The sequence below is a fragment of the Aphelocoma coerulescens genome, chromosome 1A, assembly GCF_041296385.1.
Source record: "Aphelocoma coerulescens isolate FSJ_1873_10779 chromosome 1A, UR_Acoe_1.0, whole genome shotgun sequence".
In the NCBI taxonomy this organism is placed as follows: Eukaryota; Metazoa; Chordata; class Aves; order Passeriformes; family Corvidae; genus Aphelocoma; species Aphelocoma coerulescens.
In genome coordinates, this window is record NC_091014.1 from 62,135,175 (window position 1) to 62,160,309 (window position 25,135).

At 40.0% G+C, this 25,135-nt stretch overlaps 1 protein-coding gene across 1 annotated transcript in view; it reads right to left on the reverse strand.

Moving 5' to 3' along the window:
* MTPN (myotrophin) overlaps nucleotides 1–24,064 on the reverse strand; it is a 30,789-nt gene extending 6,725 nt beyond the window's left edge. Inside the window, exons 1-3 of the mRNA XM_069003129.1 lie at nucleotides 23,883–24,064; nucleotides 2,231–2,344; nucleotides 1,035–1,118 (exon numbers count right to left, since the gene is read on the reverse strand). Of these exons, the coding sequence (XP_068859230.1) occupies nucleotides 1,035–1,118; nucleotides 2,231–2,344; nucleotides 23,883–23,954 (270 nt within the window). The 5' untranslated portion in view covers nucleotides 23,955–24,064. The remainder of the gene's footprint in view (nucleotides 1–1,034; nucleotides 1,119–2,230; nucleotides 2,345–23,882) is intronic.
* Between the last annotated feature and the right edge of the window lie 1,071 nt (nucleotides 24,065–25,135).

A 25,135-nucleotide genomic window follows, 5' to 3' on the forward strand; every position in this document is an offset into this window, starting at 1 on the left:
ATAAGCCCTGCCTCAAACAGACTGAGATGATAAGCAAACTTCCAGTTTATAAATATTTCATCAGCTAGCCCATGTGAATGGAAGTGATCAACATTTAACTCTGCATGAAGAAATTTATTATTTGGGCAACTTATCCAGAATGGAAAACCCACAAAACAGAAATGGAAATAAATCAACTTGGGAGAAAGGACGCCTTTTTTTTGATGATCCTAAATGAAGGATCAGTCCTCACAATAAATTTAAGCAAGTTGGATGCACCATTTGAATCCTAAATTAACAGTCACTGCATTTGTTTACAAAAAAACATAAGTATTATCAGACAAGATCAAAGACATTAAGTGAAATTCATGCAACATTAAAGCAGTTAAGGAAAACTTTACCCTGGAAGTGACATATGAAAAGATTACACAGCAAGAAATCCTTTGGCCAAATGACATAAGTGTAATCAAGAAGCAGTGCATATGAATAGAGACAAAACATTGCTTGAATTAACTACTGGCTTTGTAAAATTGATCACCTTTGCAATATAAATCAAAGTGCAAACAGAGACAGATTAAGCTTATTCTCCCCAGGACAAAATTTACAAGCTGTATGACAGAGAAAGCTTAGCCTCCGACTTCTATTTCCCCTCCCTCTGCCAACCCAGATGGGTTCTCAGTCATCTGGCAAAAGTTGAGGGAAACCACACCTCTGAGCAACTTCACAGCAGAGATTCCTTCACGTGAAACACTTAAACAGCTGCCAAAGCCAAGTCCACTAAAGGAATGCTTTTTTTTTCCCCTTACTGATTTGCAGCTCTGCTCTCCAGCTGGAGCCCACATATTCTTATGGTCACTGTTACTTTTGCTACACCACAGAAGTCCTGCAACTTTGTCCTTCAGCTATCTTTTTCCACGATCAGAGTTTAGTAAGACAAATGGCATTTGTTTGATGTTCTGAAATTATCATCTGGAGCATCATAATCTCATTGAAAAAAAACCCCACAGTAATATGCTTTGCTAATGGATAACTTGGTCTAAACATTTGTATCTCACCTTTGACAGAAGCAATTTCACACAGGAGACGTGGCCCTCATAGACTGCTGATAGGAGTGGTGTGATATTGTGTTTGTCTGGAGCCTGTAAATTGAGATACAGTTACTTGAAGGACAATTTCACACAGCATTATAAGGTTGCACATAACTTTTTCATTTTTTTTTTTAGTCAACAGTAGAAGAAGTAAAAATTTAAGAATATTAGCCAGAAATGCATTCCACTGGATTTTTTTCCTCTCCTTTTAAAAAAGAAAAGTTATTGTTTAAAAAAAGAGGTAATAGCAACACATTTCTTCCACAAGACTTTTACGTATCCCAAAGCTTGTCTATAATTTTAGGCCAATGATGGAAATTGTGGAGTTTCAGCTGACAAATTTTGCCCAGTTTAAAAACCACTACTCCCAATTCTCCCATTTCACAGCCAGCATCACTTCACAAAACAGTTTTGGCTGAAACATTGTTTTGGCTGTCTTCTCTCTAAACTATAGTCCTGGAAAGAATAAGAAATGGAGCAACTGAAATGTTATTTTTAACTCTTCCCCAGTTAGGAAAATTCCCAAGGAAGAGATGATCTTTCCAGACATCCAGGAGAAAAATCTAAGCATTTTAGTAATGAACTAAAGCAAAGATATCTTACATGTTAACTTTTGGACAAGCATTCTAAGGCACAACATTTGGGGTGCATGGTTAAAGTATTTAGGGACTTAACTTCCAGAGAGCTACTATAGGTTAGTCCAGTCTTTTCAAAACCAGAAGCCATGCATGTCAAGCTACAGTAAAATGACTTATGCAGGAAAGAATGTCTCCAAAGAAGAAAAAAAGCACACTAATTTAAACAGCTGATCCTGCCCTGGCCAAGGATGTCTTCTGGAATCCCTTCCAACAAATGTCCATATGCATTGTAAATATTATTCTGATGTGATAACTGGATTCATTTTTCTAATTGTGGTCAAATTAAATTTTAACTTTTTACAGCTACAAACAACTTTTTCCAGTGTGTCCAAACATAATTAAAACATTTAAGCAACATAATTTTAAGCTTCTAATCTCTAGAATCCCACCTCTCAAATACTTTTAAATGCATCAGTTGTTTAGTTTGATTTGTATCTTTCATCAACCATTTAGGCACTTACACCAATCCCTTCAGTGTGTGTGGGGGAAGACCCTAAGATCTGTTTGCAAACCATTAATACATACATTAATGTCAGCTCCTTTCAAGAGCAGAAATTCCAGAATCTCAAGCTGTCCACAGTCTGCTGCATAGTGAAGAGGCTTCCTCCCACCTTCAAGTGTCCGGTTGACATCTTCACCCTTCAATATAAATATAATCTGGTCAGCAAAATTTTAGATCTAACACATCAAGAAGAACCTGAAAGAAATCCAACACCTTCAAACATGCTGAAGAATGCTCCACCCAAATATTTCAGTCACTGCCCAAGAAAAATGAAAGTTAAGTCACTCGACTTCTATTCCCTCACATCTGCATTTATGACTGTAAGACAACCTTGATCCCTTCTTCCATAGTGCATCTCAGGTGTAAGAGGTACCAAGTGCACTAGGTAACTCATGATTTAAAATAACCCAAACCAATTAAAATATCATTAGAGCTTGTACAAAATGCTCCCTGTGGCTTATTTTGCTTCTCCTGCCCCACAACTGGGATCAAAGTTATGTGGCTAAGTTACTTTATTGAAGTTCCTTTATCTGCTTCCTTGAATATTGAAGTTTTGCATAGTGAGAAACCAGCTGCATAGAAGTAAGTCAGCATCATAACTACCAGCAAGTGAGTCCAGGCCATCCATAATTTAAAACCCAATTATGAAACCGTCCACTCTGTTTTATAAATAGCACTTCCCAATTCTACATGATCCAAACAAGTCTGAGAAATCAACCAAATCAGGCCACAGGAAGTTGTATTCTAATGCCTCTCATATGAGTGGATTGAGACATCTCTTAAGGCGTAAACAAAATTTAATTTACTGAGTGCCTAATCAGCTTTGTTTCCTCACCTTGGGTTGTGCAACTAAGGATAAACTGATTTACTGCCCTTCATTAGTGTCAAGAAGTTACTGGAAACCAACTACAGACAAGCTGTGTGGTAAGTGGTTTCTTGTTCCTATGTGCAAGGAATCTTAGTATTTTAGGAAGTGGCTAAATTTAGCATCGTACCTCAAAGCCCTGCACCTCCACAGAAAAACAATCAGAAGAATTTCAGCTGCAGCACCAATCCATACTTCTCTATGGAGCCCCTGCAGTTCCCTCACTCCTGTCCCAAATTTCTAGAAAGTGCACAGAATAGAGGGATTGACATATATCTTCCAGACATTACTTTCCTTCTAAGAATGGAAGAGAAGATTGCCAGAAGGAAATCTTACTCTGCTTTTGATGTTCTATATAATCAGAGAGTTACACTACTAGTCAAATGACAAGATGACCTCGTTATTCTCCTCTCCTCTCAATTCAATTATTCATAATATACCCTTGTAGCAGATAGCATTGTGATGTAGCTTCTCATCTGCTGAATTTCGTTAAGTTCCAATAAAAAAAAATCATCCAGATCAAAGTAAGCTAATAGAACATAAATAGTCTGAAAAAGCATATAAGGAAGCACCATGTACTTATGTTGAACAACTGGCATTTAAATAACCCATCATGTTTGCTGATACATTAGGGATTGGGTGCACGAGTTTGCAGAGCCAGCCCCATGAAAGCCATATAATAACTAACCCAAAAAGTCTCACCAGCCCTTGTAAAGTCTGACACATGCCAAGACACAGTAAATAAAGGAGCATGGGAGAAGGGCAGGCAAGCTAAGTCCTGGGACAGCACATAAAGTTCACATTCCAAAGGAAAGTTAGAATCATCACATTTTAAGATTAGGACAGTCCAGCAAAGCTCTCACTTCCTTAATCCTATAAATATTATTTGGCTCACTGGCTTATACTGTAGTAATTTTTCTTTGTTTTTAAAGAATAAAACAAAGATCCTCTGTTCTCTCCTAAGCTGGCTGTGGAATAAATTCCTGTTGGACAATGAACTTTCAGAGGGGAAAAAAACAACACTTGAACTCCTAGTTTTTTTTAAGATCCCTGTAAAGATGATGAAAACTTTTTTATAGGGGACTACCTAGCAAAAAGGCTGCAAATAGATATGTCCCAAATGTAGATTACATGGTATTGAATACTGGCACTGAGAACACATATCAGCATTCAAAGTTAAACACCAGGACACTTTAGTCTGAATTAACAGAACAAAGACATTATGTAAGTTACAAAAATTAAAAAAAAAACAACCCAAGTACTCCTTTATTTTGCAATAAACCAAGTCAAATTATCCAGTTGTTTCAAAGGTGTGAAAAGCCACTGTAAAACAGATCACTGAATGTTATAAAGCTTTACTTGGCCTTTCCTATTGCCAGTCCAAGAAATATAGAAGTACAAAGGGAAGATAAACCAATGTATTTAAGATACAGGGATCAAACTCTGGCAAACCCACTTGTTTCAAATGCAGTCACTAACACATATACATCAAAAAACTTGCAGGCCTCTTCAGAAAATTTCCCTCTGGGCTTTAGATCTCCTATTTATACTGCCCAGGGCATCTCTCCGTAGGACAAGCAGTGGTTTCCAAAGTGAAGTGTGAAAACCCAGAGAGGTGTGCAAGAAAATCCACCGGGGTGTGAAAAGAAAATGTATTTTGAACTATTAATAAAATGTAAAAATAGCGTTTATTTCATCTTTAGCACATCTTTAATTTCCATTTTTTCATAATTTCCATTGGGGTATGTTTTGTAATGTGCACATTACACAGTACAGGAGTACATATGAAGTTGTCTTAAATATCAAGTTCCAATTCCCCTGCTCAGGGCCAAGTTAGATGGGGCTTTGAGCAACCTGGTGTAGTGAAAGGTGCCCCTGCACACAGCAGGGGGGTTGTAACTCAATCTTTAAGCCTAAGATAAAGACTTGAGGCCCCCCTCATAAATAGTAAAGCTCTGGTGAAGGTGTGACTAATTATGTCAGCACAATGAGACAATGTGGTCTCTCAAGCCCTGACATAGGTTGGTGCAGGAAACAGCACCCAGGTAAGGATTCAAAGAAAAAAGTTATCTCTATGTAAAGTTTTCCAAAATTACTGTGGTTTTGAATAATACTAGCCAAACATGTCATATACTGAATGTTAGGAACTTGGGTATCAGCAATCTTAGTATGTGATTATTCTCAATACTGAACTCTGAGACAGCAAAGTGTTACCAATATATTGGTGGGCTGAAACTAAGCTGCTGAATGTTTACATGAAAAATTACCATATCCTGCAGAGGCATATGGTCAGAATCCACATGAACTGACAAAAAGGAGTATAATTTCTCCTTTACACCCACAGGTGCAAAATCCTCCATGCACTAGACCAAAAGTGACAGAACAATTCTTCAAGGAAGTTTTATGGGACTTCTGCCATCTTCTAGAGTCTAAGAGAAGAGCAACAAGGTTAATAGTTATGAGAGTACTTTGAAGGAGATAGAATTAAGCCAGGATCAAGGAATGGTATCACACTCAAAATAAAACATAGCTTCAGTCAAAGGTCATGCTACTCCTGAAAGAAGATTATTTATTTTCACTTTCTAGAGTAGACCCACAAATTCACTAACAATTGTGCAAATATTTGTGCACAGCTTCAAAAAGTAATTTTCCCATGCAAAAGAAAAGACATGGTTACCTCTTCAATGAACTTGCAGAATACATTGAGTTTAGTTAGTCAGCCATTTAAGGCTAAGTCTGGCATAAACCACATCAGTACCATTTTTCTTTTCAGATCAAAGACCCAGGGCACCAGCTATGCAATAATGTTAAAAACCGGTTCAACACATGAAACATCAGAAACAGCAGTTCCCAGGTATTTTCTTTAATCCCCTCTATTAAAATCTGATTACAGGTAAAGAAAAGCCTCTGTGAATCTCCAATTACTAAACAAGAAGACATGAAAGAAGACTTCTAAGCCCTATTTCAAAAAGTCACATAAAATGGATAACAGAAGAGTATTCAATTAGAAGGTCTGTAAGTATCAATGTCAGTTGAAACATGGCGATCAACTTTTCACTGAAGGACAGGAAAATAAAAACTGGAAGCTCACTTCCAAGTACTTTTAAGAACTTTGCTTTTTAAGAGCAGGATTCATTACAGCTTCCTCTGAATGCAACTATCGCCCCACTTTCTGTAATGGAGCAATTTAATCCATAAAAAGATCTGTTCTACCTAATTTCTTAAGTGCATACTGTCAAAATTAGCTACTCTTGAACGTAATTCGTCCATTACCCTCTCTCTCACATTTTTCATGCTTTACCTTCTCTTGCCAATATACCTACACAAAATCCCTCATTATATCTCATGTCCTTTTCCAGTTCAGCTCTAGTCAAGGCTTTGGATTTTTTAGTTCCATCCCTGCACACCCTGGGAAAGTGCCTATGTTCTTCTTGGGTATCCACCCTCAACTCCAATTTTTATGCTTCCCCTCTTCCCACCTGAGCTTAGAGAAGAGTTCCTGACAGCCAAGCTGCCCTCCTGCACACCTGATGGATGTCCCAGAGTAATCTGGAAGGATCTGCACCTTAACAGCTACCCTCAGTAAGCTGTGCCAAGTTTAATTCCTTTTTCTTTTGCAGCCCTTATTAAAAGGATGAACCAGAGATCGTCCCTAATGCACATTATGACATCAGCTCCACGAAAATGTTGAATGAACAAGTTTAGTCATAAAGTATAAATTCTAAAGCTCATTATTTTCCAGGGAGATTATTTAACCACACCAAACTGACTCCATCCTTCAACAGCCCCTGCCTTTCTGTAGCCTTTATTACACAAGGCTGTATTCCATGCCTCCCTAATCTGCCAACTCCCTGTTTTCCCAGCTCCTGCCAGTTGCAGAAGCATCAACTCTAAAGCCAAATGAGCTAAACTCAAGTTCAACCTCATCTAGCACCATTCTAGCACCCCTACAGCACACTCCAGGTGCTTCAAGCACAGGCTTATGTTGCAGTGGGGCACAGGAACTGAAACCAAACCTGAGCCAGGTGTTCACATGAGCACTGTGCTTTGTCAGCAGTGTTGCTCTAGAACATTACTGCCAGGCTATGAATGTCTCAGCTCACCCTCCACTTTAGCACCAATTTTCCTCCTGTGTGGCAGCAACAGCTTCACTACTTCCAGCCACAGTTTGACCCTTCCAACCCCCACACCAGAATTAGAGGCTGAATGATGAATCCAATGAGGGAACTAACCAATGCGAGAATTTATTTGATCATTTTCTTTTTCCCTGATGAATCTGTTCCTTCATCTGCTCCATGACTTGGCACCTGAACACACCAGAAATTAGTAGCTGGGATTTACACTGCAGTTCTACCACAGGAATAGAAACTGAAAATTGTGGCCTCATTAAATGCTATTGCATAGGTTAACTGTATTAGTAGAGCAGTGCCTGTAATACTGGTGGCATTAAAATGCTCTTTCAAATTTAGAAACAACTCCATATCCCCATCTGTACTTATCCTGTCATACAAAAATAACTGCATCACCCCATTTCATGCATTCCTTTCATTTCAGTTTTAATGAAGGAAATCAGATTCCATGCAGTCAGATGTCCTTAGAGTGCAGGGAAGCGTCTTGTAGGAACTACTGGGTAATTCCTGCCTTCATTATTCTAGGAAAGCAAATAATTCACTGTACAGTCTGTTGCATTACTTCCACCTCTTTGCATACAAGGGATGGCCATCCTTACAGTGTACTAGATAACTCTGACATTTTAAATAAAGCAACAACTTTATCATTGCTATCTCAGTGGTAAAGAGGAAGAGGGAAAAATCCTCTTTCTATAAGGAAAAGTTTAAGCCCTATGGATGAGATATTTTGACTATCTTGCTGCATATTGAAAATACTACTTCCAAAAGTTTCATATTTACTGTCTTCCCCACAGGCCTTTGTTCATGCTGGTTGTATTACTTGTTTTTAAAAATTCAAAGAGATTAAAAGTAAGATGGCAGAAGTAAACTGTAATTTATGGTGCTGGATACAATCTCAAGACATGTTTTACTATAACAGAAATTATACTGGTATCCAGAGAATGAAATCTTTCCCTCCAATGTAAGTAATTTTTAGTTTTGAAATCAAACAAAGTGCCTGAAATGTTAAGTTCTATGTTTTGAAGTGGAACATATGTAAACTGAGGTATGAAATCACTTTAGAACAATGTATTCCTTAGTGATCTGAAAGGAGAGCAAGCTTGGATAAATCATACCTTAGAAAAAATTATTATCCATATACTCAAACAGTTTAGAAAACAATCTTGCACTTCCACAGTGGAACTGATTATGTCTTAATCTTCCCCAAACACTCTATTTCATTTTCTCAGAGTTTGAGTCCGCTCACACCCCTTCAATCATTCTCCAGATTCATTAATCACTGGAAAGACTTTAAAAAACCCCACAACCCCACTCCCCCATCCCCCCCCAAAAATCCACAAACACCAGGTAAGTACTCTGAAGATGAAAATACATTGCTATTTTTGCCATTCTACTTAAATTCTCAGAATGCTTGCATTCTAAGTACTTAACCAAAGTACTTTACTGCTTAACCTGCGTTTGTTTCAGTTGTATGTTCACAGAGTTTTCAAGTGTTTACTGCTGCCACATCAGCTCTGGGGCTCACCTAACCAAAAGTTACCTCTGTAGGACTGAAGATGTAAACACCTTGAGAATCCTTAAAAACAATACAGCAGAAACAACTGAAAAAGCCATCTTCTACACACAAGGTCAATCATTCTGCAATTTCTAAAATAACTGGGAGCTTAAAAATATTGTAAGCCAAGCAAAAACTTCAGTCCTTACTCAAACAGAAGAAACAAGATCATGTTTTTATGTAGCTAATCCATGGGTCATTAAACACTGGTGGTATCGAGGGAAACCTCAAATACTATGCTTCTTGAAATCTGACTAATAATCTAAAAATATAAGGACAGTTTAATTCTACAAGCTTGTCAGTCTAGTGACTCATGTCATTACAGACTATTTATGGCTGAAAGGGAACTCTGGAGGTTATGTAGTCCAGCATTTGCTCAGAGTAGGTCCAATCAGATCAGGCTGCTCAGTTGAGTTCCACAGACCTCTGAGGACTGAAGACTAGACAAGCCCTCCAGGCATAAGCCCTTCCCAGGGTTTGGTCATCCTCACAGGGAAGTATTTTTTCTCTTACACCTAATTGGAATTTCTCACATTTCAAACTGAACTGTTGTCTCTTACAATTTCACTGTGCACAACTAAGCAAACTTCTCTATATCCTACCCTTTGTACAGAAAGATAGTTATAAAATTTTCCCTTTACCTTCTTCAGGGAAAAATAAAAAACCCCCAAAAAAACCAACAACAAAAGCCCAGAATACAAACTACCACAATTCTAACAGCATCAGCTTGTACATCCTTCATCTACCAATAAAAATTGAGGTAAAAAAGCTTTTATAATTTTATCAATAGGTGCTCTGCTCCATAAAGCAGTAGCTATAGATCTTCCTGTGCCTTCCAGGTTCCTTACTAAGGTCAATTGAACTTCAGCTGTCATACCTCCATCTCGGCGTATTTGTACAATGTTTCTAGATTCCTTCCACTGGACCATTTTGCTTGCCCCTTCTGAGTAGCTCTGTGTATTGGTTATAGATTCCTCAAAATACGTGCCCCAGGATGCAAGCTGCACCATTGAAAAACACTCAGCATTTCTCATGCTCTCATGTAAGAGAATTCTGGGTTCTAAAGAAAGGCCCCTGAAGGATCTTGAGCTTCTTTACTTTAGAAAGGCTGCAGTAACACCTCAACTGTATTCAAATAGCACAATTACAGCTAAGCACACGCTCAGTCTGGGCAGAGACTGGATCGAGAGCTGTCCTGGGGAGAAGGACTTGGGGGTGCTGGTGGAGGAGAAGCTTGAGATGTCTTGGCAAAGGGTGCTTGCAGCCCTGAAAGCCAAATGTATCATGGACTGGACCCAAAGCCATGGGGCCAGCAGGTCAATTCTTCCCCTCTTCACTCACCTGGAGTGCGGTGTTCAGCTCTGGGAAAGATTTAGATTAGATATTAGGAAGAAATTCTTTACTGTGAGGCTGGTGAGGCACTGAAACAGGTTGCCCAGAGAAGTTGTGGATGCTCCATCCCTGGTGTTCAAGGCCAGGTTGGACAGGGCTCTGAGCAACCTGGTCTAGTGGAAGGTGTCTGTGTCCATGGCAGGGAGGCTGGAGCTAGGTGATGTTTAGGTCCTTTCCAACCCAAACCATTTTATGATTCTATGAAATAACACAAAAAAAAAGGCAAGCTGATCTTTCATCACAGCAACAAATTTTATAGGTTTTCTCCCCTGAATTATTCTTCCACAAATCAGTTGTTCAAGCACAGAACTGGAACCACAAACACTCTCTTTTTCAATTAACTTTGAAGACTTGAGAAGACCTAACACTGAATATTATGAGTTCAAACACAAAAAGCCAACACAGTAAGCTGAGTTTTACCAATGAAAACTCAACTGCTACTACCTCAGTTTCTTTACTATTGGAATTTTATCACTATTGAAACAATCCTTGGGTCTATGTGCAGAAGGACTAGATTTCTCATGTGACCCTGAAGAAGAGTGCTTTCCCACTCCTCAGTCTGCCTCTGGAGTGGTTCTGCATTGATTCCACTCTGTATTCCTGTTCTCTCCTAAAGCACTGATTCACGCACTGCCAACCTTAACTGCAAACTGGAACAAAAGGCACCTACAAACCCAAGAGATGTATTTTTATAAAATATGTTGAAGAAATCTGACAGCATTGCAGAATACCAGGTCTTAACACAGCTTGCTACACAAAAATAGTCACCCAGTCTGCCCTTTAGGCCTTCACTTCAGTGATCCCACAACATTCCATCCAGTCTTTTTGAGTAGTGTTGTAGTTCAACTTTTGCCCCCACCCCACAGAACAGTCTCCAAGGCTAAAAAGCAGCACTGACTTTGATGAAGTAGTTTTCATTCTTGCCAAGACAAACTGATTTAGCCAACCACAGTCCACACTAGCACTTCCACAGGTCTGAATACTCTAAACACCTTTGAGTAGAAGAGAAAATAAATTAATTTCTTCTTCCAAGCTGGTTATACAATTTCCTTTAAATATTTTCTTATGCTAACTGAAACAAGCACCAGCCTGAAGCATTTTTTGTTGGGCAGAGAGGTTAAATATTTGCCTCTATGACAGGAACTAACACAGCTTTACATTTATCCAGTAGACAGACCCTCACATCATCAGCCTTAATACAAATCTGAAGGTAACTGAACCACCAGTTCAGTACTTCAGACAAGGAAACCATTTTTGTAATCTTTTGTGTATTTCAACATAACACTAGTCTAATGTGTTTTCACATTCCCATCTGTTTTTATTAACTAAGAGCAAAAACAATTCAAATGACCAGCTCAAAACAAGTCAGTGCAGCATATAATTTAAAGTTCTGTACATTTTTTTTTCCTCTAAGAGGGAAACCTCTTGACATATGATGCCTTGGGTACTGCAGACCTAAGAACTGGGCAGAGCAGATGGAAAAGATAAATTTCACATTTCCACTCAACCCACTGTATTGAAAAAACTACTGAAACAATGCAGGAGGCCTAAGAAGAAGCAACAGTATTTTATCATTTCTGCTCAGCAAGTTTATTGAGTCTCAGGTTTTCTTGTCTCTATCTTCTGATTCACAAGAAAAATGACCCTGTTTCCCTACTTGTCAATAATATTCAAACCAAGAGCAAGAGTGGAACCTGGTGAAATAACTAATAACTCAAAGTCTGGGTTAAGTCCAGAGAGCAGAAAGGGAAGTAAAAAGATTAATGTTGTAAACTGTGAATCCTTGATGATTTTGAAGCCAATTTCTTCAGTTAAAAACTCACCGTAAGATCTTGCCAGAGCCGAGGAAATCAACTCACTGTAACTGTAAGTAGGCAGTTTCCAATGGCAACTGCAAAAATTTTGTGCCGGGTCCAAATTTTCATGTGAATCCCCTACATTTTAAAAAATTACTGACTTTCAGTCCACCCCAAAAAAGTAAATGTACCCTGGCCTCATTCAGCCTGCACAGAGAGACAACTGCTGTTGCTGCTCAGCGGTTGAGCGTATTCTGACCAGTCCAGTAGTTTTCCAATGGTAGCCTGAGTGGACTACTGAACTGAAGCAAATGACCTAGATTTATTGTATGGGATAACTACTTTCCACTTGGAGAATTTCAGAAAACCTAGAAGTCCTTTGGTTTTTGTTTTAACAGCTGAGAGTAACTGCATTAGTTGAGCTGTCCTACTGATTGTTTTTGTATTTACCCTCAGAGATATTAAATAACATCTTTTCAACACTTCTGGTGTTTTATTCCCTGTCCTCTAAATGCTATAACTTGAAGGAAATTTTCTCCCAGATGTCTTCTTTCTACCCTGCATGCTTTGGGGAATATATGGGACAAGCTGTCTTTACACCTCCCCCTTATCACATCTTACTGAAACAAACAGAAATACCAAAAAAATCCTGTAGATAATGATCAAAAACCAAATCCAAGTTAACAGATGTTGAGAAGGGAACTTGAATACAGAAAGTTAAATCCTATGGAAGAGGCTGAAAACACAAGTATCAAATTTTCATTATTTTTCTGGATTCACTTCTAGTATTTGCTATTAGTTTTGCCTGCAATATCCAACTGAGTTTCCATTTTTAAAAAGATGAAAAAAAGGCTACTCAAAGAATTTCAACACAACATTCCCTCAAAAAGACCCTCATCAGTTTATCAAAAAGGGGTTTCTGTTCTGAGGACAGTGTGTGTCTCCCCAGTTGGCATTTTGCAGCAAGTTTTATAACCAGAGCAGACAGATGTAGATGTCCATGTAAAAAATGGATATCTACTTTGCAATTCTCTACTGTTGGAGAAGCCTTAATTGCTAATAATAACACCAATAGTTGGTCTATAAAAGAAAATGAATTATGAACCTGATGATGAATTTTGCCTGTCTTGATATGGTATCTAAAGTACTCTGAAAAGCTTTTAAAGCACTGCTACACTTGTTGTGGCTTAAGCCAACAAAAAGGTGCTTACCAAGGCTTACTTTTCAGGTTTTGTTAGTGGAAAACAAGTATCTAGCTTACCCACCATAATCAAATGCAATCTGAAGTCCTTTGTCTGAGTAAAACGAATACAATTCCAGAAACAACTGCAAAATAAACCAAACTACTGAGCCATCTGTGCTTCAGTTGTATCAGCATTTTGGGAGACAAACAAACCTGGTACATGAGTTGTTCTGTGGAACAGTAATGAACCAACTGTTTCCTAGCTACAGCTTCTAGAAGCTTGTGCTACAATTCCAGCTTCAAAGATGTGCTAAACACACGTTATTGAAAACAGTTGTTCTCCCCAAAATCCTTAATCTGTGCAAGACTTGAGCGAGAAATAGCGTAACCCACTCACTACTTGCACTAGCAAGGGATGAAACAGGAATGAAGGGCCTAGTTGTGCAGCTTCTCTCAGCTCCTATGAATTTCCATCTATAAGTTTGGTCCAAAAGCACTTGTTTCTTAGTTAGGCAACAGCTCAGAGTAATGGCAGCAGCTAGTTCTGACACCATAAACTGTTGCAGACAAAGGTATTATTACTCTTTCAGATTACCTCTTTAATTGATGAATGTTAGTGCACCAAATATTCTGGATCGTGAACTGAAACAGTCAAAGATCAGACACTTTCCAAATCGTCTCTGCTTAGAAAGATTGTTAGAATTTGGAATGAAAGTTAAAATGCTTCAGTTAAAGCATCAGGACTCGCCTGCCAGGTAAGATATGGGGGCAAAACATCAATAAAAGCCTTTAACCATTAATTCTGAAAGAACTGCAGATCAATCTAACAGCTTTGTACCTTAAGTTGACATAAGCCTAACGTTCACTTTAAAGAGATGTGTTAAGTACTGCATCTACTGAACACGGTGCAATGTCCATTTTCATAGGCAACACTGGGCTGGCCTAAAAACGTTCTATTTTTCATTCCAGATGTGACTGGCCAGACTGTGTTTTACCACTGCATTTTGGACGATGTGGTTTGGATGATACCTACTCTAAGGGTATACTAAGGAGAAGATATTCCAGCCCACGTGCATGCAAGATGATTTCTAAAGAGGAGCCATCAACCACACCTAAACCAAGAATCAGAGCAGTAATTGTCTCAGTAATTCAGTACTATACCATCAGCAAACTGACAACAGACAACACTATGAAAACAGAAAAATCTACAAAACATCTGTTCCTACAGTTTCACACAAAATCAAGCTTAACATGTTAGAAATTGCTCCAAAACTTAAGCAGCTGAGCAAAGGATCCCAGCCATTAGCACGCAGTCTGCACTGAGTTGTTAACTCCCAATTAAAACACTTTCAGTTTCTGGAGGAACCCACATCCAAGTTCTGTATTAAACTGCTCAGGACATGTTTGTCCCAGGAATGAACAGGAAGTGGATGTTTTCCTTTGAGGCAAACACTCGGCGCCAGCTACTGAGTTTCAGTTTCAATAGATGCCAGCTTGATACTTTGAATTCTCTGCATGATCTGAAGACACAGTAATTAAAAAACCCCGCAACAATAATAAATGTGAATTCTCAAAGCTCAGGTTGTACTGTATCAGGAAGATATGACAGAATAAACAGGAAGATGAGTGTACCTCCCAAAGACAATTGCTGTGGTTAAAAAAACCCCTGAATTCAAGTGCTTTAATTGGGACTTAGCACCATAAGCACGAATTACTTCTCCAGAAAAAGAACAAAAGGTATGTCCAAGGCAAAATCAAGAGTTCTATCAAATCCAAAGCAATGAAGCTTAGCTTATAAATAGGTTTTCCTTTAACATGCATTATTTTCTTGTGCACATGGAATTTACATTTTCTTCATTCAGCAATGCATAAAAAGATATGAAATGTCAAAAGCAGCATTAATGAGTTCTAGAAGTTGTGTGCCTTAACACAGAGTTTTGTTGACATGATGAAGCAGTTGGTGATTGGAATAATGCAACAACAAAATACGGAAGCAAAAACACTTGATCAGAAGAGCTGTTTTTACATCCATAAAATAAATGCTGCTTTCTAAGCAGTATATACTTAAAAACATATGCATTAACAATTACAGAATGGCTCCCTAAACCAGTTAGACACATTTGGAATATTCAGCTTCACTGTAATACTTTTATTAAAATTTACAAATATTGGTATTGCACTTTTAAGTTTGAAATAATCCACCTACAAAAGTTAAGGTATTTTGTCCAGATTTCCAGGAATTACTGTTGAAAATGCTTTAGTAAATACAGTCTACTAACTTGTCACAGGACAGGAACTAAAGACTGTATTTCATATTATACTCTCATTAGAGGAGTCTATTTTGAAAGTAATTATATTTACTGCCATTATGCCCAAGACAAATTTAAATAACAGACAATTGCTGGTTTTATCACAACCCAAATTCAAGTTTTTTAAACCTTGCTAAATAACCATGACTTTAGCCAAGAAACAGTTAATAGTATTATTGAAGTTATTGAGAAGTCAGCAATCCAAGAAATAAAGATTCTCACAAACGCCTCACTTGAATACGAAGGATTCTGTTGTTTTTGTTGTGAGTTTGTTTGTTTTTTTTTTAATACAGGGCATACAGAGAAATGCAGATCTCACCTCACAGGAACTCTCCTAAACTTTTTTATTTAAGGACTTGAAATCATCTACTTTTAATTGCATTACCTGAATCAAGCACTGGAAGTATTTTTGAACGAACAGAAAAATACTTTTTAAACATTTATTGCCTGTGGTATTTGCTTTCATAGTGTCATTAACAAATCAGTTTAAATGAGAGATGCTGATGGCAACTGTTCTATGGACAGCTCTCTATCTATTGTCTCAAATGGCCTAACAGCTCATCTTTCCTGCTTGAAGGTAATCACTAATTTATAGGTCACATGTGTGTTAAAAAGCAAGTTCATAAACGACCCGAGTTTGAGAAACGACAGTATCAGTCATTCAACAACAATTATCAAGATTTGATCTTAGCTCATCAGAAACTTTGAGCACACAATTTTGTTGTGTAAACTGACTCAGAACATTCTTTGAACTTTGGCTGAAAAGAGTGACAGGGCAGTCTCCCAAACACCTAGGCAGTGATGATTTGGTCTGCTCAGTTCATTAGCCATCGCGTGCAATTACTCTCTTTGATTTCCAAAGCGTGGCTGAAGGCAAAGTAAAATGATTTCACCATTTCCCTTCTGGCCTGTAACCAGCCAGGAAGGCAGCAATGTATATAAGCGAAGACAAAACTGAGGACCATATTCTAATTCTTGGTGCAGCAAGAAAGACACATAAATTCTTTCTTTGGAGAAATGCAACGCCCTTGGCAGACAATGTATCTGAACCGAGCTACAGAATTACACTGCATAAGAAATACTAACAAAGACTGTAAAAATGGGCAAAGTGCTAAAAGCACCAAACCCCAAGTCGCCCAAGCTACTTCAAAGCCGTATTTCATGTGCATTATGACTTTTCAAGACCATATTTTTCTTTCCCTTCCTACTCTCCCTCATCAGAATTTCAGTTGCTTTTGGGGAAACAAATTATTTGCTATCCTCGTCTTTATTAAAAAGAGGGGGGGGGAGAAGTCCAAATAAAAAAATCCACACCAAAAAAAAAACCCCACAAAACACACACAAGTACATTCCAATGAAACAGAGAATTAAGAGGAGAACTGTAGCTTGTTCAGTAAGACTTATTAGTACTGATTGCATTCCAAGTCAAGGCAGCAACACTACAGATACCAGTTCCTTAACCATTTAAATGAAAGTATTGTTTCCCTCCCCATCTCTAGCATGTGATTGCAGAATTTGCCATCACTGGTCCCAATCAACACAGGCTTTAACACCAGTATGCTATTAAAAAGAAATCAATATTATACCCAGCCCCCAATAAAGGTTTTTAAATCATTTTAATATGAGCTGTGCTGATTTTTACCTGCCCCTCCTCATAATGAGCTAAAGCAGAAAAACATCTAATTGTTCAAAACTGCTGAAACTGCAACTTGTAAGAAAAACAACTGTTGTATAACCAACTGGTCAGTTATTGGCACTTATTAATTCCAGTTCATGCTTTTGTCCTAGCAATAGATCTGTCTATGGAAATGACAACTGCTTCTTTCCACAGAATTGTACTGGGAAATTCAACATTCATTTTGATACAGAGGGGATGAAAAATTAGGAATAACACAAACCTTCAACTTGAGAAGTGGGCAAATTAGATAGAAAGAAGTAACTCTGCTCACACTTTTGCGTGGACACATTCAGAAGTTCAAACAAGCATAAACATACAGCCATGAAAAACCCTGCTAAACTCAACTGATGCTGCACACAAAACTGTATCCCTGACTTTAGCAATATAGCTGTATACATCCCCAGGTTTTCTGTATCTTTCCTAAATTTTCTCTTGTGACCCTTGATCAGACATAAAAATTCTTGGACATGAGAACCCTGAGTCCATGATGTTCTCCTTGAACTCAAGTAGAATATTTGACCTTCAAGTCTTGGTATCTTACCAGCTAAGCCTATGGTCCTTCAGAAAAAGCACATGGAAGTTGTTTGGGCTATTGAGAACTATCCAAAGGAATCCTTATTTATGCATTGGGACACTGCTGCAAGATCCACTCATTCAGTATTTTTACTTACGTGACCTGCATGAGTCACCAATGCCATGGTACCCAAGTCAACATCCAGTGCACAATCTTCACATCTAACACAACTTTCCACATGCTATTCCAAATGGATACAGATACATACCATTGCAGAACTGTTCTCCTGGACTTTTAGAAAGCTTAGCTTATCTCCTGTAAGCCTTCTTGTTGAAGTCAAAATTAACTAACTGAGCTAGGCTTGAAAATCAAGGATTTATTAAAGACAAAACTGATAAAAGAGGAAAAAACATGGTTAGAATAAGGGAGGGCAGAAAGAAGAACAGCAGTAGTAGAAGTAAATATTTTCCTCACATCACTGGATTCTCTGATTGTTATTCATAACCTATTCCCAACTTTGACTGTCACACTTAGGAATGCATATGCTGTACACCACAAACTTGGACAAACCAGGATACATTTCAGAGATAAAATTTGCTTTCAATTTAGGGAATGGAATACATTAGCACATCAGCAAAAAAAAAAAAGTTTAAATTCAGTGTTTTATTACAATCTGGTCTTAATAACTCTACTTTTTGCAGCAACCATACATTAGGCACAGGACAAGTCAGCATGGGTAAGAATAGCCCAGACAGAATCAAGTAAGGAAGTACTTAACTTGGGGTTTTTAAGCATAGGAAGGTCAATTATGAATCACTTAGGCAATATGTTAAAGCCACCAAGACTTTCAGAGCACAGAACAAAATCACCATAGCCTGACATCAACACCTCAAAGAAAATACTACATTTAGCAGTTCCAGATTCATGATCATTCAAATGATCACAGCTGGAATGAGCTCCATTTACATTTCAAATTGAAATGGATGAAGAATCAGTTCTATCTGTATCTTCACAAAGAGGACAGATTTGAGAATCCTGGGATGTTCATTCAGGCACTGAGTCACACATTCCGCTGCAATGCCAGGTTTGCAGGCAAGTTTGTTACTCCATGCTGTTCCTGTAAACTACTTAAGAACTGATGCACAAACTATTAATATCTGTGAATAATTCTTTGCCACATGTCCTCAGACTCTCTTGGATCAGACTGTGGAAATTAATTAGCCATCCTGAAGAGGTGGTTTTCAACAACTTCATTCATTTTATTGTACACACTACTTAGAAGTGGGAGCCGTGCTGTGTTTTTCTGAAAGTTTTTCTAGTATATTCCTGGTATTTTAGTTAAGAGAAACTCCACCATGAATATGAAACCTGCTAACAGCAGCTTACAGAAGCAAACAACTCTTGTTACATAAAAGAAAGATTCAGGTCATCATGTTCAAATTTGCAAAATGTAAATTGAACACCAAGTTTAATTAGAACTAAGCAGTAAAACAGAATTATCTTTAGCAATCACACTTCAGCAGACTCAACAGTAATCAAGTCGAAAAGAACAGAAGTCCTAGAATCTCCAGATAAAGACAAACCTACATAGTAGAATTGCTGGCATAATACTGGGGAGTTACAATACAGAGACATCCAAGAGGCCCCACAGGGAATAAGCTCCATCCAGCAGCTCCCAGGTCAGGCTAGCTCTGATATGCTCCTGGACAAACTAGTGAGGTATAGCTACCCTGCACTGTAATCCAGACAGGCTTTCAGGCTGTCACTCAAGAGCAGGAAACCTGTTACCCGACCAGAGGCAATCCAGGTATCAATGTAGCCATAATAATAATGTGCACTTCAGCATTCAGCATGGTGAGACAAGATGAATTTCAATGTGCCTGTGGTATGCTTTATCTGTAAGCCAAGTTATCCACCATATATAGCAACCATTTAAGTACTCATTTTCATTTAGTTTGTAACTGAAGGTGTAGAAGTTGTTGGAATGGGCACTGAAAAGAACAGAGGTTACCTCCGAGAATTAAAAGCGATTTATTCCTCCATGTTAAGCTTTCTTCTTGCAGATATATATTGAAGTCTCTTCTCTTTTTCACAACACTTAACTATACCCCTGACTGCTGCTTCTATTTCAAAAAGGTGCTTCTAAACATTTTTTTCTAATTTTAGCCACTCTAGTTAGTTTATAGCAGTAGCCAAGTTTTATGCATTTCTCAAGACATATGCATTTCTCAACATAGGTGGTTGCTGTTGTCCAGATGAGTTACCAGAGATCCTCCAGGAATTTGGTTTTGTTTGTTTTGTTATTTAAAAAAAACAAGACTCCACACCAGAAGTGCCTATTAGACCACTTTCTACAAACATCCATTTCACAGCCGACCATCACTTCAACCTCCCAGTCCTCTGAGCAGTAAAAATCTGGTGCTTTCAGTTTGGCTGCCTGTCCTATCTTCTTATGGTATTAGGCTAGTTGATTTACCAAACTTAACTGTAAGCAGTGGTAGGTTTAGGAAACGATGTAAGGGATTAAAGCAGCTCGTGAAGGGGGGAATTCTCAGTTAAGCTACAGGAGATGAAATTACTTCATAACAAACTTTTATTGAAGCCTCTCCTACAAATCTAAGTTTATCTCGCCACAAACTTTATGCCTAGTGAATAAGAGAAATTGTACGTAGCCTCAGAAATCTACTGCTGATTGGAAATGCTTTGGGCACATGCTGACAGAGAAGTAAGTCCTTTCTAAGCAACTGCATAGTTCAATCTAATTCTACTGGGGAAGAAGACTAAAGAGAAGGAAAAAGAGCTAACATCATTCATGTTAAGAAATTCTGTAGGCTTAATATAACTTGCTTTTCTTCTAACTAGTACGTTTTAACCCACTCCCTACCTCGAGGGAGGTAAATTTCTCTCAGCTGCGTGGGTCCTCCTCATCCATTAAACTGCACATTCATCTGTTCCCACGGAAGTTTCTGCTTTCTTGAGGAATTTTAAAAATTTGAGTGGATGTATGTGGGAAGAGTGCAGAATTCCTTCAATTCCTTAGATTCCTGTATGCATCTCTGAAGCCAACATATGCTGGCTATATTCAAAAGGAAGACATCAAACAAAGCAAACAGTAAAAACTACTTTTTAATCTAGTCATCATAAAAATAGCTGACACTACTTAACTGTTGGCATAACACACTAGATACAGTATTTCAGGAGAAATTTACATTTACCATAAAGAAAAAGTTGACACTGTTGCAAGCTGAGAAATGTAGATGCTAATATGATGTCTCTTACAGAAACAGAAAGAAGTGTTACAAGACTATTCAAATGATAAAAATAATCTTTCATATTTTCATCAAATCGAAGCCAACAATATCTTCCAAAGGCAGACTAGCAGCACTAAGATCTCTTTTGCTAAGCAACAAAGCAGGATCATTTGGCACTGCCTGTTTCATTGCCACCCCTCAGAACTACTCTTTCTGTGAAAAGTTTTTTTTCTGAAGTGTGTTCAGGAGAATGCAAGATCCCTATGTAGAAATACATAAAATGCAAATGGAGATTCTTGCTTCTGTTTCTATATCCTTTCTTTGTCCAGGAACTGTTGAAGTGGCAGAAACATTCTTCCTGGTACTTACTAACCAAACCTCAGATAAAAGAACAAAAGAGATGAATCTAAAGACAGAACCTCCACAGCTTATTACACACAAGTGAAGAAAAGTCATGGCTGATTAAGAGTTCAACTCCTACAGTCCCGCTGATGACATCCATTTATACTATTCTTTTTAAAGCACCCAGGTTCATCTAGTTAGCCATTCAGACATGAAACAAAATCAAGAGGTCAAACCCTTCATGTGGTAATCGGTGGAAAAAGTGCAAGATTATAGTTAAAGGCTGTATTGTTTCCAAACAAATAATGAGGAAACAAGACTAGAACAAGAAACCAAACAAATGAGAAGTTGGGAAACAAAAGTTTCAGGAAGATAGACAAGGAAGAATGTTATGAAAATGAAGTCTGTAAGATATATGACTGCCTCCCCCATTATAGGGAGAGGAAATTTCTGCCACTGCAAAGTTTATATAAGTAAAATTCCTGAACATGAAATCATACATAAGAGCAGGAAAGCAGCAGGGAGCAGAAGCCACATAACTGATAAGGAACAAAGTCAGAAAGAACATAGAGCCCAGAACAGATACTTTCCTGAGAACTCTAACTACCAAAGCATGATTTGCCTTCACATAATTCATTAATCTCAGAACTGAGAATGTGAAGTTCCAGCTGAGGCTTCTCCTACATTCAGATGATTTACAGAGTTCTCTTGCCCCACTTCAATGTACATTTCCTGTTGTACAGTAAAACATAAACTCATTCTTGTACTCTTTTCTTCCCTGAAAGTATCCACCTCTATTTCATTTACCTTCCCAAAACCCACCTACCTGTGCCTCTGTAAAACTTACAAAAAATTAGACAAGAAAATTTAACAAACCACTAGGAAAGAGGAGGATAAGTCAAAGCTTGCTTATATAAGCGTTGTTTCCACAGGAAACCAGCCTGAGAGTTTACTAGCCCACGGTCTGTCAAAGAAACAGAAAGGACTGAAAACATTTGACTTCTTGTAGGTTAACAACTGAAGACAGAACACATCCAAGTGGGAGAAAAGTATGACTACAATTAGATCACAAACCAACAGAAAATTCCCAGAGTTTATTCACTTTCTACATTTCAAGCAATGTAAGATTGCTCAAGGATTGCAGGCTTCTTTGGCTCTAATCATCTAACCCCAGTAAGTATCTCTCTTTTAAGGATTTCTGCCTCATTAGTGCAGTTAGATGATAGCCTTCAGCCTCTTTACTACAGCAGCATCCAGGCTGGTTCAAGCCTCCTTCAGTAGCAGATGGAACCAAGTACTTGACTCTGCACTGAAGCAGATGAAGAGTGATCACATAAATCCATTTGCTACATGAGTCGCAGTGCCACTCAGGAAGAGTGGGAATATAAAAAAAGCCTTCTAATTAGTACTGTAGTGAACTTGTAGATATAAACTGAACCAAGACAGTTATTGCCGAAGCTTTTGCCTCAGCAAAAGATACACAAGGCTCCAGTAATTATTAGTGTATAGTGAGTTTTCTAGATTCACATGGAAATCCTTTAAAGGATAGGAAGAATCCAAATATGCTTATGACATGCTCTGCAAGTCCCCAGATCTGAGACGATATTAGACATACCAATGGACTACCCAACTTTATTACACAGACACAGGCACACAACCTTTAGTAAACAGCTGAAGTGGGATAATTACATTATTCCCAGCTACTTCCTCAAGAACTTTATACACAGAGCATGTGAGTGCACAGCCACTTCGATGCAAAGTCCAGAAGCTTAGCTGGAACTGTCAGAGAAGACTATTCAGGCTAAGCTGTTGGACTTTGTACTAAAGCAGCTAGAAGTACTTGCACACTTTTCTTTTTGCCAGAAGCGCTACAAGTTTGTGAGTTGACAGCTGGAGTAGAAAGGACTTAAATCATCACGGCAAGTTGTGCCAGCATGTGTCAAGTTCCCAAAGACAATCACTGACTTGTTTGAAGATCTAAATAATTACAGGTAAATTATATGTATACCTCTGCTCTGGTGTAAAAGTTCCCAGACAATATTCCTGAACAGTAAGGATTCACTGAAGCAGAATGTTGCCCTTATGCACTTTTCCCACACACCTCAGTGACAGGAGAAGGCAAATGAGGACAGAATGCAGCTTCCAAATACTGCCATGTACCTGAGGACTGTTCAGCCATCACACAGGTGTCTGCTGTTCCTGCAGCACTCGCCCTAACTAGGTATCAACACACTTCCCAGAAGGTTAATGAATTAAGCCTCAGCACACCCGGTAGCTTAGCATCACCCTATTAAGGATGAGCCCTGAGGCAAAGGGGGGAAGGATAACCACACCGAGGCCACAAATCCACACGAGATCAGCGAGGCAGGACTGGGATCTTGGCTGTCAATCCATTTAAGTTTCACGCACTGACACAGAATAACTCCACCGGCAGGCGCGAGGGGCGGCTGGGGGCAGGAGAGAAGGAGGAAGCCCAGGAACTGAGAGGCCCCGCGGAGGGGGAGGGGGCCCCCCGCTCCGCACAGAGCTCAGCGAGCGCCCGTGCCCGCCCAGGCCGCGGCTCCCGCCGCCCCGGCCCCATCCCGGGGGCTGCGCACACATCCTTCCCTCCTCCGCCCGCAGCGCCGCCGCCCCCACCCCGCACCGCCGCCTCCTCCTACCTTGGCCACGTAGTCCTTCACCTCATCCAAGTCTCCGTTTTTGAGGGCCCACATGAACTCCTTGTCGGACATCGCGGCCGCCGGGCAGGAGGACGCGGGCGGGCGAGACGGCGAGGGGCCGGCGGCAGCTCCCGGGAGCGCGGGCGGCGGCGCGGGCGGCGGGAGCCCCTCCCCGGCTGCCGGGCGGGGCGGGGCGAGGCCGGCACGGGGCAGCGCGGGAAGGCGCGCGGGCAGCGCGGGGCGGGGCCGGGCGGGCACGAGGCAGCGCGGGCGGTCCCGCCGGGGCGAGGAGCGGCTTCTCTCGCGCGCGGCCGCGCTTCCGGTTCCGGTTCCCGTCCGCCGCGACGCCCACGCGGGACCGCAGCACACGGGGGGGGGAAGCGCATGCGCGCGCGCGGGCGTCCCCGCGTTCCCCCAGATACCGCGGGGGGAGAAGAGGACGGGGAGGAGGGAGGGCTGCGCATGCGCACGCGGCCCCGCCCGGCCGGCCGCGGTTGCCATGGAGACGCGGCCTATGCCGGGCACGCCACGACCGGGCCCTGCCGAGCTCAGCCGGACACGGTCGGGCCGCGGGCTCCGGCCTCAGAGTCTGTTCCCGCTGAGAAAACCGCGTGTATGAATAGCTGTTCTGCAAACCCCGAGGCTCTGAGCTGCGGATAATTATCATAATGCTTCTAAAGGATCAGCGGGGAGACATGAAAGGAAGGATGTGGTGGTTAATTAGTATGTTGGCACTCAGCGGTTGCATCTGTTTTGCAAAGCCACATGTTTTGCTTGTGGAACATGCAGCCTGTTGTGTGACTCAGGCTTGTCTGCCAGCAGGCAGCTGCTCTTCCTAATCCCCCCTGGCAAACAGCATCCCGAACACCCTTGGAGCTGGAGCTGCTCTGCAGTGACTGTAGCCAGTCTGTGAATCACAGAATCAGTTTAGTTGGAAAAGACCTCTGCGATCATCTAGTCCGACCTGTGACCCAACACCACCACGTCTGCCAGACCGTGGCACTGAGTGCCACATCCAGTCTTTCCTTGAATACCTCCAGGTGACTGGAGACAGTATGAAAATGCACAGATTAGGAAGAATTTCCTTACTGTGAGGGTCATGAAGCACTGGAACAGATTGCCCAAAGAAGTTAACAGATGCACCATCCCTGGAAGTGTCAAGACCAAATTGGATGGGGCTTGGCACAATGTGTTCTAATGTAAGTTGTCCCTGTTCATGGCACAGGGGTTGAGCTAGATATATCTTTAAGGTC